The sequence below is a fragment of the Haliaeetus albicilla genome, chromosome 22 (assembly GCF_947461875.1).
Source record: "Haliaeetus albicilla chromosome 22, bHalAlb1.1, whole genome shotgun sequence".
Taxonomy (NCBI): domain Eukaryota; kingdom Metazoa; phylum Chordata; class Aves; order Accipitriformes; family Accipitridae; genus Haliaeetus; species Haliaeetus albicilla.
Window position 1 is genome coordinate 22,819,002 of NC_091504.1, and position 17,675 is coordinate 22,836,676.

Genomic DNA, 17,675 nt, shown 5'->3' on the forward strand with positions numbered 1-17,675 from the left:
AGCCAGGGCTGCTCAGGCTGGCGTCTGTCTGCTCCTTCCTCCAGTTCGCTAGGGATTCAGGAAGGGCAAGGTGGCCTTTACTTTCCCCTGTGTTTTTGTGGAGCAGGGCTGGGTTCCCGCCACTGTGGGAGCACTCAAACGTGGGATGTGGTGCCCCAGAGCATAGGTTTGATTGAATAGGCTTCCAGACTCCAGTTTTCCATTGCTCCCCTTGCTATAGCCCATTTCAGAAACTACAGCTGCATTTCACACACTGCTGTCCTTTCCTCCTCCACTCTGCAGCACATGGAGCAGCTGGAGGAGCTCAGCCTCGAGGGAGTGAAAGCATTTCCACCACATCCTTCCCTGCGTGCGGGCAGGGCTAGGAGGAAGGGCTGGCAGGATTTATCCCACGCTGTCTTGGTTGCTTTTCTCAGAGCTTCAACATCCTGATGCACCCACTTTAGAAGAAAGAGCAGGTGTCGTTTGGGTGGTGCAGTGCTGGGATTCCCTGTATTTCCAGCCTTTGGAACTCAGTCTTGTTTTGAACCCTGCAGCCTTGCATCAATAGCACGTAGTTTGTCCTTCGTAATATATAATAGAGGGACAAAACTGCCTTCAGTCTTGCTAATTCCTTGCTTCTCCTTCCTCTGTAATGCTGCTGTAGCAGTAGGAAATTACAAGAGAAGTGCTAGGAAGGGGACAGCCTGAATAAACCGTACAGCAGGTCTCTGTTCCTCCTGGGAGCGAATGTTTAGCCACCACGCAGTATAACGATCCAATTTGGATCCAAGGTCCCTTCCAACCCAAACTAGTCTATGATTCTATGAATTTAACTGTTGCTGGTCTCTTTTATTGCTATGCTGTGTTTTATCAAGCCGTTGCTGATAAGACATTTCTTCCCTCCCCTCTGATCGCCTCTCTCCTTTCTTGTAGCCCGACCTGCTGAACTTCAAGAAGGGCTGGTTGACAAAGCAGTATGAGGATGGGCAGGTGAGTCCGGGGAGTGCTCTGCCCTTCACGTTGGTCTTTGGAGCTGTGGTTGGTCCCCGTTTCTGGCAGCTGACACTCACTCCGACATCCCGGCTGTTCAGGATGTGCATGGGGCTGTGCTCGGCACTGACAAAGCCCCGATGTCCTTGCACCATAGATCAGCATTGCGCCATGCTCCAGATGGGGGAAACCAGATGTAGGTGCTTGGGCAGAGCAGCGACAGGGAATTTGTACAACTCTGGAGCCACACAGCAGTGGTTGTGTGCGAGCCCTGTGCAAATGGTGTTTGTCTTGGCGTGGGAATAGCTGGTGCTCTGTCCTGGGGAGGTTTCAAAGCCCCACAGCTGGATATCGTGTCATGGGTTTTTAGGAAGCTGGGGCAGCTTGGATAGCAGCACTGGTTTTGCGTTCCCATTCTCTTGTTAGTCTCATCTCCCTTGCGACCCAGCAACCTCTTTGGTGTCAGTAATGAGGCTCAGATAAGGTCCCCTGAGTGCTGGGGAAATGGCAGGGCCAAGAAATAAATAAATGCCTCTTGAGTTGGCAATGAGGGAAGCAGCCGCGGCCACTTCCCTCCTGTCCGTTCCCGGAGAGATGCAGGATGTGCTGCTCTATTGGAGCCTTAGAGATGGGCACTGATGCCAAGGCGGCGTGGGTGCCCTGGCTGCTTGCAATCTGCCCCTTCCCTGGATTTCCTTCCCTCCTGCTCATCCCGTTGAGGGAAAATGAAGGCGACTCGCCCACAGCTGTGAGCGCCGTGGCCCGGGCTCCGCTGTGGGTACCCACTGGTGCTTGGGGCAGAGGGCATGTCTGTAGGCAGCCAGAGGGGGAATTGGCTGCTGGAGCAAGTGCTTTATTAACTGAAAGCTGCCTTGGGTAAGACTGTGCCTCGCTGGGAGCGTGCAGAAGGCCTGTTTGTATAGAGCAAGGGCCAGGAACAGGCTCCGACTTAGGTACTGCAGATAAAACATGAATGTTTTACTGCTTTTTAAAATTTTTTTTAAAAAAGGTCCCTTGAAAGCTTTAAGTGCAGCCACTAAAAGCATTGTCTTGCCAGTGGAGCTAATGGGAAGGCTCCGACTGCCCCCGTGGCGCTCTCAGTGTTTCACCATCACATGCAGAGTTGGTGCCACTGAGGGTCCAGCACTCTGCCAGTGTGGCAGCACTGGGGAAATCAGTGTCCTGGCAGCGCAAACCATCACGGCGTCCCTTGCATTGCTGCCTGTTCGGGTCTCCCCTTCCTCCCAGGAAGGCCTCTCGGTGAAGCCGGGTGCGGAGCTGGGAGGGGAGATGCTGCGAGCTGCCTCCCTGCGGGGAATCTCTGCTGGGTGACCTGTGGCGAGCTGCCTGGGTGGCACTGGTGGGGAAGAAGCAGGATTATAACTGCCCCATCTTGGTTGTTTCCTAGTGGAAGAAGCACTGGTTTGTGCTGACTGACCAGAGCCTGAGATACTACCGGGATTCGGTGGCAGAGGAGGTAAGTGTCTTCTCCCATCAGTGTTCAACCAGTCGCTCTGCACCCCTGGGAGTCCCAGGTGCTCCCAAACTGACCCCAGGCAGGTTGTCTTCCCAGATGCCAAGGTCCTGGAGCACTGCTCTTCAGGGCTTTGTGCTTCTCAAGGACCTGCTGCGTGCCTCCCTGCGAGCCCACCGCACTTTGGGGTTGCAAAGCATTATGGCTTATTTTACCTCTTCCCTCTTCAGGCAGCTGACCTAGATGGAGAAATTGATTTATCCACGTGCTATGATGTTACTGAGTACCCGGTTCAGCGAAACTACGGCTTCCAGATCCATGTAAGGAGAATGTGGGGAGGAGGAAGAGTCCAGCTGCAGGACAGCAGACAGGGCTGCTCACATTGTGCCGCTGCTTGGGGATGCTCATCTGTGGCAAGGGAAACATCTCCCCAAACACCTAAGAGAGACCACTGGGCATTCCCCACAATGTTCCAGAGAGCTATGGCCTTGGGTTTGAGAGCCAGTTTTTTGGTTCCCAAAAAATGGGGAGGGGGAAAGGGAAGGTTTTGTCTCAGCCTTAGGCTCTCGGCTGCAGCAAAACTAGCCTGATTGCTGAGAAATGTTAATTCCCACCGTGAGTGTGCTGGAGGATGGAGGGGCTGGGTACGACCTCCGCGTGGCCGGCGAGAAGTGCCCCAGCGCTGGGTGGTGGTGGCTGGGTGGAGGGTGGTACTGGGGGGGTGGGAAGGTGCTGGTGGGTGCAGTCAGCTGCTCTGAGCTGGTCCTCCTCTCTTGCTAGACGAAGGAAGGGGAGTTCACCCTGTCCGCCATGACATCAGGCATTCGCCGCAACTGGATCCAGACCATCATGAAGCATGTTCGCCCTACCACTGCTCCAGATGTAACAAGGTAAAGGGGGGAGTTTAGCAGCCCCTGCAGTTGTCTGGTTTGCTGTGCAGGAATAACTCTTCCCTTATCCCCTTTCTTTCCTCTTCCTGAGCCTGTCCGTTCCTGGAAGCTGCGGCTCTTTCTCACATCCCTCTCTGGGCTTAATTTGGATACGCTTTGTGGGGATGCTGATATGCTGAGTTACTCTTAACGCGTGCAGATTTCAAAGCGGGTTGAAAATGTGGCTTTAATTTGTGCATAGGAATATGAAATACTGTTCCTATATCAAGGCTCCTCTGGATTCCCACCAGGTATTGTGAAACCACTTGGATTCAGTTGTGCTGGGTTCCCCCTTTCCTCTGGCTACTGTTCAGCATGAGCTGCCCATCCCCTCCGCGGGTCACGGCAGCACGAGCCCAGGGTTCAATTTAGAAGCTGTTTGGCTCTGATATATTTTAAACTCCAGCCAGCAAATCGTCTTCCCTCCTCTTTTGATCTTCCAGATAGCTGCCGCAGCTCATTCCCCTTACGCGTTAGTAATGCTCGCGTCTCCTCCTGCCGTCAGTGCCAGAGGAAGGGACCCCCCCGCTTCACAGAGTACCTTCTGTGAGCGCTTGCAGCTGCGGGTAAAGGGTGTTTGACCTCCTCACAGCTAACCGCGCCAGCCACACTCGTACGGGCCACCTCTTACAGGCTTCATGGACACGGCCGCACCATTAACTCCGTCTCCTGTCCTTACCATAGCTGCAACGAGCAGGTTTTTGCCAGGTTTGTCCCTGCATTGATGGAATGGCTCTTCTCACCCGGTGCTGTTGACCTGGAGATGCTCCAGCCTCTCCTTCCCTATCCCGCTTGGCACTCAGCCACCGTTTCCCAGCCCTGCCCGAGCTCTGGTGGATCTCGCGGGGGTCTCGGGGAAGCCGCCTCTCTCCTCACTCCTGTGTATGTTTGATTTCCATGCAATCCCAGGAAAAACTTCTCTTTGAAACTATCCGTGCTGAAGCCCAGGTTGGAAAACTGTGTTCTCTCCTGTATTAACGTTTTGTGGTTTGTATATCTCGTGATTCACTGCATGCTTCTCCTTTTCTGCACCTCGGATGGGAAGTCCTGCAGTTTCCATTTATTTTTCTTTTCTTCCCCCCCCCCCCTTTTTTTTTCTTTAAATAAAAGCCAGAGAGAAGGGAAGAAGCAACCTGGTCTTGACACTTGATTTCCCCACACTGGTATCTTCCGATGTGACTAGATATGAAGATGAAGACCAAGGAAATTTGAGGGGACTTGTCTGCCTTTAAAGAGCCAGATATATTTACAGCCTAACAGGTTACTGCACCACGGTAGTCCTGTGCTCACTGTCTTTGCATCTGCTCCAAGCCCACGTGAAGTGGTTTGACTTGGCTTACCCTTGCGAGAGGGTCCAAGCGCAGGTACCAGTTGGGCAGTAACTTGTTACGCTGCATAAATAGACTGTGAATCTCAATCCTGAGCTGGGGAAAAGGGAATTATAGGTGCACTTCTGTCATTTTCCACCGAGCTGGTTTTGGATGGGGTAGAGTCTGGCATGGGTTAGTCACTTTGCTGAGAAGTTGTTGCTGTGAGCTGAAGGGCTGCACCGTCTGTGAAGCAGGGCTGTGTTCACCCGGTGCCTGCTTGCAAGCCCTTTGACGCGGCGTGGGGTATTCCAGCCCATCCCACCTGGCTTTGGGCACGTCATTAACATCCACACCTGGGGAGCGTCTTGTGAACAGGGCTGCTGGAAAGCTGAAGGACAGACTGCCAAAGGCTCATGATGGAGAGGTGGCAAATGTCTGCACAGCGTGGCCAGGGTGCAGGAGGGACGTTAGTCTGGGTGCTTGGCTGTGCCGGGAGGGCAGTGGTGTTTGCCCCATCCCTGGGACCGGTCCGACTCCACACACTCCTGCAGCCCTCTGCTGTGTCTCTCATTAACCTGCTGCCATGTCTCCACCAAGCCAAACACACTTTTTCTCGGTTACTCAAGTCCTAATTACTGTTTATATTGCTGCGTGTGTCAGCACCCGGGGGGGGGGCAGATGCTGCACTGCTCCCTGCCCTCAGCAGTGCCCTGCAGTCTGCAGAGACGCTAATTACACTCTGCTAACGATGACCGTGCAGATACAAAATACCCACAAGAAAGAAGGTGGCTGCTTCAGCGCTGGGTCCTTGTTCAGCTCGTGGCCCCAGTGAGGCTGAGCTCCCCAGTGCTCCCCCAGTTCCCTGCAGGCTTTGTGTGCTTCTCGCACGCTGCTGCAGCGTGCTCGGCTCGCAGCTTGCACCACTCCCACAGCCACCCATATTAAAAAAACTAACTTTTTGTTTTGACCTATAAATACCATTGCGAGGCAAAGACACCCCCCCCCCCCCCGCCCCGCCGTGATGTGAATTAATTTGTCTGGGATGGAGGAGATGTGAAATGCTTGAGCAGAATTAATAGCCATGGGGTATTTGCAGGAGATGAAATGAGAAACTTTGGGTCAGTCTTCTGAGTATCTTAACTCAGTTCCCAGCGGCCGTCCCTCTGCTCCCTGACACACATCCCATGCCCTTTGGAAAGCAACAGAGGAAAAATGAGCTCGCAAGAGTTGTCACCTCTAGAAATGCCGAGATTCTTCCATGTGATATTTAGAGCAGCATAATTTCTGTCTCTCAGCAATGTCCGAGGGGCCCCAGGACCCCTTTTTTTCCTAGCACTTTTCTCCATTTTAAGACTCCATCTCATCCCCGCTTTACTTATTTAAAATGCAGCTGTAATCACTAACTGACTCCAGATTGAGCGCCCGGCTGTGGAGTCATGCAATATCTTCTAATGGTTGAGGAGTGAGGAGGTTTCATCGTGGTGCCTTTTGGGTTTATTTTATTAGTTGCAAGTGACAGAGCTGAAGAAGGAATTATCTCCAAGCTGGTTTTAGCCTGTAACTGCCAGAGTTTCTTGAAACCCAGCTCTGCTGAGCCCGTGGTTTGATCGTGGATGAAAGTGCATCGGAAGATACTAGCCCCGGACCCGTGCAGAGTCATCTCTTTGCTCCATTCTTTGTTTTGGGCATATGCACATACGTGAGGTTGTTGGCTGCGGGAGCTGGGGTGTGTTACCAAGGCAGGAGGAGAAGCCATGTTGCTGCTGCTCCCTCCCGGTCGCAGCAATCTCGGTGCATGCGGTCCCGTGGGTCAGAGCCCCGTTAGCGGTGATCCGCCTGCAGCGAAGGGCCTGGGGACCTGCTTTCCAGCTCTTCCCACTGCGCCCTTCTAGAAAGCTTGTGGAGGCTGCGCTGGAGGCTGGAGCCCGGGGGGATGCTGTGGGTGTACTGGAAGGGGGGAGAGCTAGGAGTCAGCCTGAGCAGCAGGGCTGTGCCTCGGGAGGCATCTCGGGGGCTTCTGATAGCAAAGAGGGTTCAGCAAATGCCTGCCGCTCTCTCAGGATGGGCTTCCTCTGCAAAGTTAGCATACTGCTATTTTCTTTTTTTAATTTCGATCTGCATGTTACAAGGCTGGCATGTCTACGTTTAATAAGCTAATACTGCATTATGGATTATCCTTAGGTTGGAAACGGTATTGCCTTCCCCTGTTAACTTTCCCTGCTTGATGAGTATGTTTCCCCTCTCAACCTACCACCTTCTAACTCAGCACTAAAAATCATTCCTTGCTTGAGAAACCGGCATTTTCAGTGACTTCCATGGTGTGCTGAATAACTCTTGCTCTCCTTGCTGCACCGACAACTGCACATACGGTGTGCAGCCCCTGTGCCGGGGCGGCTGCCCGTAAGGCTGGTTTCCCCGGGGGAGATCTGTGCCTTCAGTGCAGATAGTGGCACGGAGAAGTTTTCGACCCGTTCATAACCCCAACTTTGCCAAGCTCGAGGAAAAACTTCCCCCTGTTACCCAAGACCTCTGGGAGCTGCTCTGTGCCTCTCCGCCCCGCAGCTCTGAAGCCAGACTGACTTTGGTGGGACTGGTGGCATCTTCCCCGCAAGCACGTGATTATGGCCGCATCGACCGGCGTGTGTGCATGGAGTCCCAGAGCTGGTGGGCCCCAGAGGAGCTTTTGAAGCCTCTTCCCCACCTGGCACGACGGTTCGGGGTCGCTGCCTCGGCCACAGGCTGCTGCTGAGTCGTGGTTGCCGGCCCTGGGGTGGCCGCCGAGGAGATGCGAGGTCGGGATCGGCTGCTCTCCGGGGGTCCGGGGGGTGCCCAGGAGCAGCCACGGGGCCGCTTGCACCATGGCTTTGCACACCAGCGTGATCCCCGGGGAAGGGCAGCGGCGGCTCCTGCACCCGAGAGGTGATGGGAGGCGGGGGGGGCAGGGGGGGCACCCACGTGGCATTGGCTTGGGCTTCCAGCAGCCCCTTTCCACCCAGCTCTTCAAGGCATGCGTGGGAGTGCCTGGCCGTCTGGAGCACCCACTGACGCTTCCCTTCACCCTCTCTCTGTCCTCGCAGCTCCCTGCCAGAAGAGAAAAGCAAAACAAGCTCTTCCTTCGAGACTGGTCCAAAGCCGAGCGAGAAGCCGGATGCGGAGCAAGCTGAGCTGGACCCGGAGCAGAAGCGGAGCCGTGCCAGGGAGCGCCGGCGAGAAGGACGGTCCAAGACCTTTGACTGGGCTGAATTTCGCCCCATCCAGCAAGCCCTGGCACAGGAGCGTGCAAACGCTGCAGACTCCTCCAAGAGCGGCTCCGCCGCCTTCCCCAGGGATGCCAGTGCCACCGATGCCGACCCGGGAGAGCTGGAGCGGGAACGGGCCCGGCGGCGAGAAGAACGGCGCAAGCGCTTCGAGATGATCGATGCCGTGGACGGGGCAGGGTCGGAAGAAGCACTGAGAATGGAGGTGGACCGGATCCTGCCCGTCCCGGTGGACATCAAACCGCAGAACGTCCACGTGGAGATCGAGCAGCGCTGGCACCAGGTGGAGACCACCCCGTTGCGGGAGGAGAAGCAGATCCCCATCGCGCCCCTGCACCTCGCCCACACCGAGGACCGGGACGAGGGGCTGACAAAGCAGCACTTGACCACACTGCTGGAGAAGGAGGTAAAGTCGGGTGCGTGGGGTACAGGCTGCCTGCCGAAATGGCCTTCAGGCCACTGCGGGAACTGTAGGAAGCCTGAGCAAGGCTTAAAAAAGATGCATTTATTCCTGCTTCGTAATAGCAACGAGTGGGGATGCTGTAGGTTCCCCTGGGCAGCTGGCAGGGCACAGATCCACGTCCGTTCCCGTTCAGCCCTGCTGACAGCTTTCATGTTCCCATGGCTGCAGAAAGGGCTGTTCTTGCAAGAGTGGTACTTCATTACCCCCTCCCAGCCAACGCTTCTGTTGGTCGTTAGCCAGCCTGCCTCTGATGAGATGGGTACGATTGATGTGTATCAGCCAGACTCTAAATTCAAATTCATAATTCTGTCTGCCTCTGCAGCTGTAGAGATTTGGGTCTTCAGTTACGTCTGCAAAACTATAAACTGGCTTGAGTTGTAGCACACACCACAAAGGTTCCCTTTTTGTGGAGCATACATTAAACAATCTTATGATTTTAGGAAAAGAAAGGAGACTCAGCTTGCTTGGAAGAGGTCCATGCCTGGGATAACAAAGGTGGTTGTTTGTTGGGATTAAGGTGTATTAGCAGGAATGAAAGGGGTGCAGGCGTGGAGTAAGCAGGAGTATCACCGATCTGAACCGGGCTGGGATTTGCTGGGGTCATGCCTGGCACGAGCTGGTGCCGTTCATCCTTTGCTGCAGTGAGCTTTAGGAATTAAACTAACGCGTAACTTAGTTCTTTCAGAGGGGAGGGATTTTGCCTGGCAAAATGAAATCCAGATCCCAGAGCAGAGCAAAGCAGTGGTGCCATCAAAAGCCCCGTTCATTCTGCTCTACATCCCCTCCATGCTGCTTGCTCCTTATGGCTGACCCCCTGCCCACTCCCTGGACGCTGTCTTTGTTCGTGTCCTTCCAGCTGGAGCAGAAGCAGAAGGAGGCCCTAGAGCTCCTGGAGCAGAACCGGCACCTGCAGGACCAGCTGAAAGTGGCACTGGGCCGGGAGCAGAGCGCCCGGGAGGGCTACGTGTTGCAGGTAGGAGAGTGAGGAGGAGAGAGGAATCCGTCTTCCTCTGTGTCCGAGGGGGACCTTGGTGGGCTTCAGTCCAGCATGTTGGTGGGGGCATACTGGTTGACGCAGAGGTGTGTACCACTGAGTGGGCTCCACGATATTTGACCTTCTTGCAAATATTGCTAATTCTGTAGCCTTACCAGGATCATCTGCTTAACAAAACCTCTGGTCTGGGATGCAGTAGACAGAAGATAGAATTACCTACTAGTGTCCCCAAGGGAAAACAAAACACAGCCATGGTAGACAGATGGGACCTCAGCGAAGTCCACCTCTGATCCATCCTATAATGTGTTTGCTTATGCAACAGCTGTTTCCCCCTTTCTGTGCCCCAGATATTCCCCTCAGGCAGTGGGGTGCCCATAAGGCTTTGTAAACATCTAGTAGCCCAGCAGTTGCTCCTGGCTGGGGAGTTTGTGTGGCGGTTACATGGGCAAGCACAGCACACGCAGGTGTATCTCCCAGGCATCTTCCCCTCAGCCAGAGTGGGATTTGCACAGGGACGACCTGTTGTCTTGGATCACTTTGGTGGTTTCTTCTGTTTCAAGATACCTTGCCTCAGCAACGCCTAGAAGTGTGTTTTGGAGGTTCTGGCAAAAGAGGCGAGATAGTCTCTTAGGAAGCCTTTCCTCCCATCCTCCAAACAAAATAGACTTTCTCCAGCCCTTTCTCTGGGAGCATCCGTGCCCAGAGGAGCCATGATGCCTGCAGGGCAGCTTCTGGCTGCTCTCATGGGTCCGTGGTCCTGTTTTGTGCAGAGGCAGCATTTTGACCTGCTCAAATCTACTTGGCCAAACTGGCTCTGGATTAAAGTGGCCGTGCGTGGCCACATGCTGCGCTCCCATGGCAGCAAACCTGGTGTCAATGCTGAACCTTTCCTCCTTATTTCTCACGGGAGAAATTGCCCTGAAGAAGTTACACAGGCAGTGGAGCCAGCCCAGGTTGGGGGGCATCTTGCCTTCCTTGCTGGTGATCTCCTTGGAGGAGTTATTAATGCATTTATTTCTGGAGTCCCCAAGCTGACAGTGCTTGCTCGGTTGGAGGAGTTCCATTTTCACTTGCCAGTGTTGGAAGAGTAACTAACTCCCACTTCCCTGGGGCAAAGGCATCCGACCTCCCTTTGTCTGGAGCCTGAAAAAATCAGGGAATGGGGCTAAAAGCTGGATGCCAAATCCACTGTCAGATTGGCCGTGTTGAAGTTGGCCGTAGCGCCTCAATAAGAGGAGGGGGGGCAAGAGGGGAAGTCTGCAGAAGGGCTGAGCAAATCATTACTCCAGTGAGAAGTGACCCAAACGTTGACCTAGAAGTTGGAGAGGGTTTTTGGAAGGGTTGGAGGCTTTTGCTTGCTCCAGTCTAATTGTTCTGGGGATTTCCCTTCTGTTTCCCCGGGAACAGAGGGATTAAAGTCCTGAAGCAGAAGGGAGTAACCCCACCAAACCCTGCTGGGGTGGAGGGAGTGGAATCGCTGGGGGAGTTTCTGCAGCCCCAAACTGCGAGCAAACATCACAACATTTTTTTTGGACAGACCCTCTGAATTTTATGTGCCCCCCACCTCCATCATGCCTAATTTCAGAGAGGTTCTTACATTGTCCACGGGGAGGGACGATGAAGGAGCCTGACTGCTGCCAGCCCATCCCTCTGGAACTGCCCAGGGGGGCACCAACCCCTCCTTGGCAGCATGAGCATCCCTGTACGGACCCCCAACCACTGCCCCGACATAAAAGAGTGCACGTTTCGTAAGGCAGCCACTGAGATACCCACCCCGATGCATGTGCCATGCACCAAAGCCTCTCCGGCCTCGTGTAACCCCTCTCTCGCTCTGAGCTTCCTCGGGATGGGGTACCCCAACTTCGGAGCGGAGAAACGGCGGAGGCTCCTGCTCCTTGCAAAGGGACCGGAGACAACCCCTGGCTCCGATCACGGCGGGCGGGAGGGGTCACGTACTAACATGTCCCGGGCGGATGTTCTTGCATGTTTTTGGTGTAAAGCATGAAATTTAACTTAACGTAACTGAGTGTCACATCTGTGGGCTTTCCTTATCAGCAACCAGAGTACAGCAAGGCAGGCCAAATTCCTAGGCTTAACGCTGTGCTTCTCTCGCCTCTTCCTGTCTGTGTATTTTTTTTTAAAGATACATAATTTCTGTCGCCTTTTGCATGACTCTCTCTGTGAGTTTTCTCTTTGCATGCTACATTGCTTTGGTTTGAATCTCACAAAGGTTGGTTTCTTTTATTTTACATTCTCATCACACCTTTTCCCTCCCTTCACTTGTTGGGCTTTTTATTTTGTCCTTTGTTGGTTTTTTTTGCAGGTAGAGAAATTAGATCCTCCCTAGTCTTAAACTTTAGCATAACAACATCTCTTTAATGCGATGAGCAGCCACTAAGTCCTGTCTGGCAGTCACAGAAATGACATCGCCACGCCGGCTGTCCTGTCTCCCTGCGTTTGGGTGCGATATGATGTCATTTGCTGTCACCTCACTTCCTGTTGTTGCTTTTGGTCGGTAGGACTGTGTTACCTGAACTGTGCACTTTTTGTTTCACAACAAAACGAACAAACACACTAAAAAAGCAGTTCCTTTCTTCTCGACCTGTTCCCATCCCCTCCTCCTTCTCACCCTTCCCATTTTTCTCTTGTCCGTCTGTCTCTGTTTTACTGCTGGTGTTTCTTTTTCATTGTTTTTTTGGTTCTATTTGATTTTGGTTTTTTTTTTCCTTTTAGCCTGTTACTGTACAGCTGTTTTGATGTTGTGGTCCATGTTTTCTGTTACTGGAAAGCAGTTGTCGCTCATTAAAAAAAAAAAAAAAAAAGTTGGTTAAAACAAACAAAAAAAATTGTTCCAAGAACAAATCATCCCAATTGGAGCATGTGGGTAGCAGCCAAATCGCTGCAAGGAGCTTTTCCGTGGCCTGCCTGGCCAGAGGTGTGACACTCAGAAGGGAGAGCGAAGAGTGTTACTAATCTAGTATTTAATCAATTTTTTTAAGACCGAGGTGGCCGCCTCGCCATCAGGTGCCTGGCAGAGGCTCCACAAAGTCAACCAAGACCTCCAAAGCGAGCTGGAAGCCCAATGCCAGCGTCAAGAGCTGATCAATCAGCAGATTCAGTCGCTGAAGCGCAGCTACGCCGAGGCCAAGGACGTGATCCGGCACCACGAAGCCGAGATTCAGAGCCTGCAGGCGAGGCTCAGTAACGCGGCGGCCGAGCTCTCCATCAAGGAGCAGACCCTGGCCAAGCTCAAGAGCGACCTGAGGAGCGAAAAAGAGAAAGCCAAAGAGCAGCTGGAGGAGTGGCAGCACGGCGAGGCCACGCTCAGCTCCCAGCTGAAGGCCAGCGAGCAGAAGCTGAAGAGCGCGGAGGCTCTGCTCCTGGAGAAGACCCAGGAGCTGCGGGACCTGGAGATGCAGCAGGCTTTGCAGAGGGACCATCAGAAAGAGGTGCAGCGGCTCCAAGACAGGATCGCGGACCTGAGCAGGCAGCTGAATGCTAGCGAGCAAACGCGGATCCTCATGGAGGAGAAGCTGCAGAAGAATTACGAGGCTTTGCTGGAGAGCTGCGAGAGGGAAAAGCAGGTTTTAATACGGAGTCTGAAGGAGGTGGAGGATAAGGCCAACGAGTACGAGAACCAGCTGCAAAATAGAGAGCAGCAAATGGAGATCCTACAGAAGGAGAAGCTGAGTGCAAAGTTTGAAGGCAGCGAGCTTGTCCACCAGCTGGAGGAGCAGCTGGTGATGAAGGAGGCCAGCATCCAGAAACTCGCAGAGCACATCAAGGAGCTCGAAAGAGAGAGAGATCAGATCAAATGCCGGTTCCACGAGCTCATGAATCAGGTTGCCGAGTCAGATAACGAAGTTGCAAAGCTGCAAGCAAAGTTGAAAATGGAAGAGACCAACTATCACAATCTGGAACAATCATTCGAGGAGGTGTCGGATCAGTTCCAGGGTGTGCAGAAGGTGCTGAAAGAAAAAGAAGAAGAGCTGAGACACGTTAAGGAAATGCACCTGAGAATTGTGGAGAAGAAAGATCAAGATCTCAGTGAGGCTTTGGTTAAAATGGTTGCTTTAGATAGCAGTTTAGAGGAGACTAAAATAAAGCTAAAGGCCAAGGAGGAGGCTTTAAAGAAATTAGCTAGTGTTGGCACAGGTCCATGTACTGAGGAGGCAGAAGACCTTGGCCCCAGTCTCGAGGCTGACGAAAGTCATCCATCCCAGCTGGGGCAGCCTCTGCAAACTCAGGATGTCCTCCCAGCTCTGACTTGCGCACTGAAGGAGGAGGAGGAGGAGGAGGAGGTTCTTGAGACCAGCCAGAGGCAAGCGGAGGAATTCGGCTCCCCATCCAAAGCTGTAGAGCTCCAGGACCAAGAGCTGGTTCAGAAAGCCTTAGCAAAGCCTGATGTAGGAATCATGGGGGCCAAGAGGCAAAGAATCCGTTTCTCGAGCATCCAGTGCCAAAAATACATCCATCCGGATGGATCAGAGAAAAACTGGACAAGCAGTACCTCTTCAGACACGAGCCAAGACAGATCGCTGTCTGAAGAAAGCATGTCATCAGAGCCAGCTCTTGGTTACCCAGCGTCAGGAACAAGCGACTCTGAGACCTATCTCTCAATCATCCATTCCCTAGAAACTAAACTTTATATTACAGAGGAAAAACTCAAAGATGTAACGATGAAGCTTGAAAGCCAGCACGGCCATAATCAGGAGACACTCATCGCCCTCCACCATCAGTGGGCCAGCACAGAGTCTCAGCTGCGGGAACAACTTCAGACCAGCTTATCCCAAGTCAGTGCTTTGATCTCACAGCTGGAGAGTGAGAGGCAGGAAAAGTTCAAGCTCATAGAAAATCATGTTAGCGAGCTGGGAGGTTTCCAAATGAAAAATGATCAAGCGCTGACTTGCTTAGAGAAGTGCAGGGAGCAACTAAGATCTTTGCCCAAATCAGACAAAGAAAAAGAGTGTGATTTGTTCCTTGTTACTCTGTCCAGCATGGAAACAACCTTATCAAATGCAATCCAAGCCTTGAGAGGGGCGCCAGTCCCCTCGGAGTATCAGCAGAGTGAAAGCCTTATCGTGGAAAGCCCCGCTCCAGAAGGAGGTTTTTTGGGAGAAGAGGAGCACATCTCCAAGGAGCAGCGAGTGGAAATGTTTGACGCCGGCCAGCTGAGATGGCTTTCTGAGAGAGTGGCATTTGAGGCCTCTCTCATCAACCAAATAGCGGAGTCTTTGAAAAGTGCAAGCTCTGAGATATCTCGGCTTCTGAGAGAGATCCAGGGAACAGCTGAGGTGGTTTTGTTGGAGCCGGCAAATGTTTCTCATACAGCCATCGATTTGGCCAGCGTCCTATCTAAGAAGCTGCTGCTGGAAGGGGAGTTCTGGAGCCAGGTGGAGGAGCTGAGAGTGCACTTGAGCACCAGAGAAGGAGAAGCCGAGGGCAAAACAGAAACAACAGGTTTGGGCTTTTCTCCCTGTTTTCTCAGTGCTGTAGCAGACGCTACATTGATCAAGGGAGAACTTGGGTTTGTCGCACAGAAAATGAGAGAATCTTTTCATCAGAGATTAAAAACAATCGAAGAAGACCTCCATAATACCAAAACAGCTCTCCAGCAGCATAAATGCATGTTGGAGGAGATCATCAAAGCATACAGGACTCCTGATTTTGACAGAGTTATGCACCAGATTTCTGAAGCACTTGAAATTCAAAAAGATGCTTCAGAAAGAACCCAAACCTCCTGGGACGGGAGCTGTCTCCAAATGGTGCCGTGTCAGGAATTAGCCAAGGTGGAGGAGATGGGCAGCCTGCCAGACCATAGTAGTGAAGCTCTTGTTTCCATTCAGGAAGATCTTGCCCAACAACTAAAGGACAAATCAAATGTTCTGAAGGAGATATCTGTTGCCTTACTCTCTCTGCCTCCTGAGGAGGCAATGAGAGACTGTCAGAAGCTCCTGAAGATATCTCAGAGTCTTTCATATCATTCGTGCATGGGAGACCTTGAACAGTATTCTTCTTTGTTAGTCCACGATGCAATTGTTCAGGCTCAGGTTTGTTATGCCGCTTGCAAAGTCCGACTGGAGTACGAGAGAGAGATGAAGTCCTACAAGGAGTCCTTACAGAGCATGGACGCGCTTTGCCAAGAGCGCGTGAAGACGGTCTCTCTCCTTCGGGATGAGTACGAAGACTTGCTTAGAAAGCAGCAGGGTGAGTATGGCGAGGTGATCGCCATGCTCGAAAGGGAGAACGCCGATCTCAAAGCAAAGGTGTCCCAGCTTGACAGTCAGCGAAGGCTCTTGGAGGAAGAAGAGCGTAATCACAGCAAGAGCTTGAGTGAGTTACAGGGACGGTACGAGGAGGAGATTCGAAACGTGATAGAGCAACTCAACAGGACAGAGGATGCTCTGAAGGCCGAGAGGACGGAGGGCCTCAACCAGCTGGATGCCATTGTCCGTGACAAGCAGAACATGGAGCAGTATCACCTGGAGCAGATGCAAATGCTGGAGGACAAGTTCCAAGCCAAGATCAAGGAGCTGCAGGTCATCCATGGCGAGGAGCTGCAGGCGCTGCAGGAGCACTACAGCCAGAACCTGCAGCGTCTGCAGGAGACCCTCGACGAGTACCAGAGGCAGCACCCGGAGGTGTCCCCCGCGGTGGGTCCGGGCGGTGGGGACGCCTGGGCGGACGGTGAGGCGGGTGGCACCGGGCAGGGTCCCGGCGATGACCCGGACTCCATGCACGGCCTGAGGGAACGCATCCAGGAGCTGGAGGCCCAGATGAACGTCATGAGGGATGAGCTGGAGAACAAGCATCTGGAGGGGAACGCGTCCACCTTGAGGGAAAAGTACCAGAAGGACTTTGAAAACTTAAAGGTCTTGATAAGTTTAACGCTTTACGCTTTCCACAGCTGAGTGTAAGGGAGGGTCCGTTCGGTCCCGGGGTTTGCTTGCCAAACCAAGGGGCATCCCCCGAAAGAGCCAGCATGCCGAAGCGAGCCCCAGAGTGTTAGAAAGGCCTCTGTAAAGCATGGCATTTTCCTTTTCTCCATGCTGGGGTATTCTAAATGCATTGCTCAGGGCTTGGGGGGGGTTGATTATTGGAGGCGGTCTCTGCGTGTAGAGGGAGGGAGACTTTCAAAGTAGTTTGATAACGTCACGCTCTCTTTCAGTATGAAGACCGAAGTGTTTCTCCTCATACCCGAGGCGTACATTTCATTCGTGACTTCCCTTTAAAAGCATTCCTCAGCTCTTGTCTTCCCCAGTCTGATCAAATCTCCAGTTTGTCTCTGCTGCCCTCAAAAATGCAGGATGAAATGGAAACTTAATGCTTTGAAAATGTATGTTCCTGGGGGAAGTAGCTGCAAATGGATTCCAAATTCTGTAGCAAAGCAAAGCTCCTCTGCACGAGGCTGCGAGGAGAACGGCCCTGGTGGTGTACACCAGTGATTCTTTACACAACAAACAGTGCACAGTTACGGGAAACCCAGGCTAGGTGCAGGAAAACCCAGTGGCAATTGAAGTGCCATCATTCGGATTGCTCCACCAGTCAGACTGGCGGTAAAACTAACCTGAGATGGTACAGTGTCTAAAAAAACCTCTTGGGTTTGGTGTTTCGCTTTTGATCGGAGAGCATTTCCAGTTAGGAAGTGGGTTTAGGGCAGCGGAGGACTCTCGGAAGCACCAAGAGAGGCTTCCAGGTTGAACAGGCAGCCGAAAGGGCAGCGATGCAGCCCGTGTGCAGAGGCTTTCATGGAGCAGTTGTTCTTCAGAGTCAGCAAAAACGTGGGAGAGCTTGCTTCCAGCCACGAGATCCTCAGCGGGCATTTGGGCTGGGGGTAAAGCGTGGCTCAGCTCCAGCCAGAAGCTGGTTTTAGCCTGGGGAGAGCAGTAGTTCTGCTGCATCCCATCAGGCGCGAATCGGGAGTCCAGGGGAGGGAGAGCTGCTGGGGAGATCGGAGTGAAGTGGTGGTGTTCACTGAATGGTGTCTCTTCCATCTTAACCCTTAGGAAGGAAAAGCCCCTCTTAAACCCCCTGCTCAGGTCAGCGGGACACACAGGTAACACCTTGTCCTATGAACCAGGCACCAAACAGGGTCGCTTGTACCGGGGGATGTTCTTGCTTTGCCAGAAGCAAAAAGGCAAGAACCAAAATAGAGGCTGAAAAATAACAGTAGGGAATGAACCTGACCTCCCACCTGTGTTTTCAACTTTGCTCTACCAAAACTTGCAGTTTGCCTGGTGGGAAGGCAAGCAGCGTCTTCTGGGCAGAGGGGTCCA

General features: G+C 52.9%; 1 protein-coding gene across 7 annotated transcripts in view; it reads left to right on the forward strand.

Annotated features, from left to right (window-relative positions):
* Window positions 1-17,675, forward strand: part of MPRIP (myosin phosphatase Rho interacting protein) — an 88,626-nt gene that overhangs the window by 53,712 nt on the left and 17,239 nt on the right. For 4 of the 7 annotated variants that reach the window (XM_069810380.1, XM_069810381.1, XM_069810379.1 and 1 more), the window contains 8 exons: window positions 916-972; window positions 2,381-2,449; window positions 2,677-2,766; window positions 3,227-3,336; window positions 4,285-4,323; window positions 7,763-8,348; window positions 9,262-9,378; window positions 12,399-16,271. In XM_069810380.1, coding sequence (XP_069666481.1) covers window positions 916-972; window positions 2,381-2,449; window positions 2,677-2,766; window positions 3,227-3,336; window positions 4,285-4,323; window positions 7,763-8,348; window positions 9,262-9,378; window positions 12,399-16,271 — 4,941 coding nt within the window. The remainder of the gene's footprint in view (window positions 1-915; window positions 973-2,380; window positions 2,450-2,676; window positions 2,767-3,226; window positions 3,337-4,284; window positions 4,324-7,762; window positions 8,349-9,261; window positions 9,379-12,398; window positions 16,272-17,675) is intronic. The other 3 variants (XM_069810384.1, XM_069810385.1, XM_069810378.1) reach the window with 2 other exon arrangements.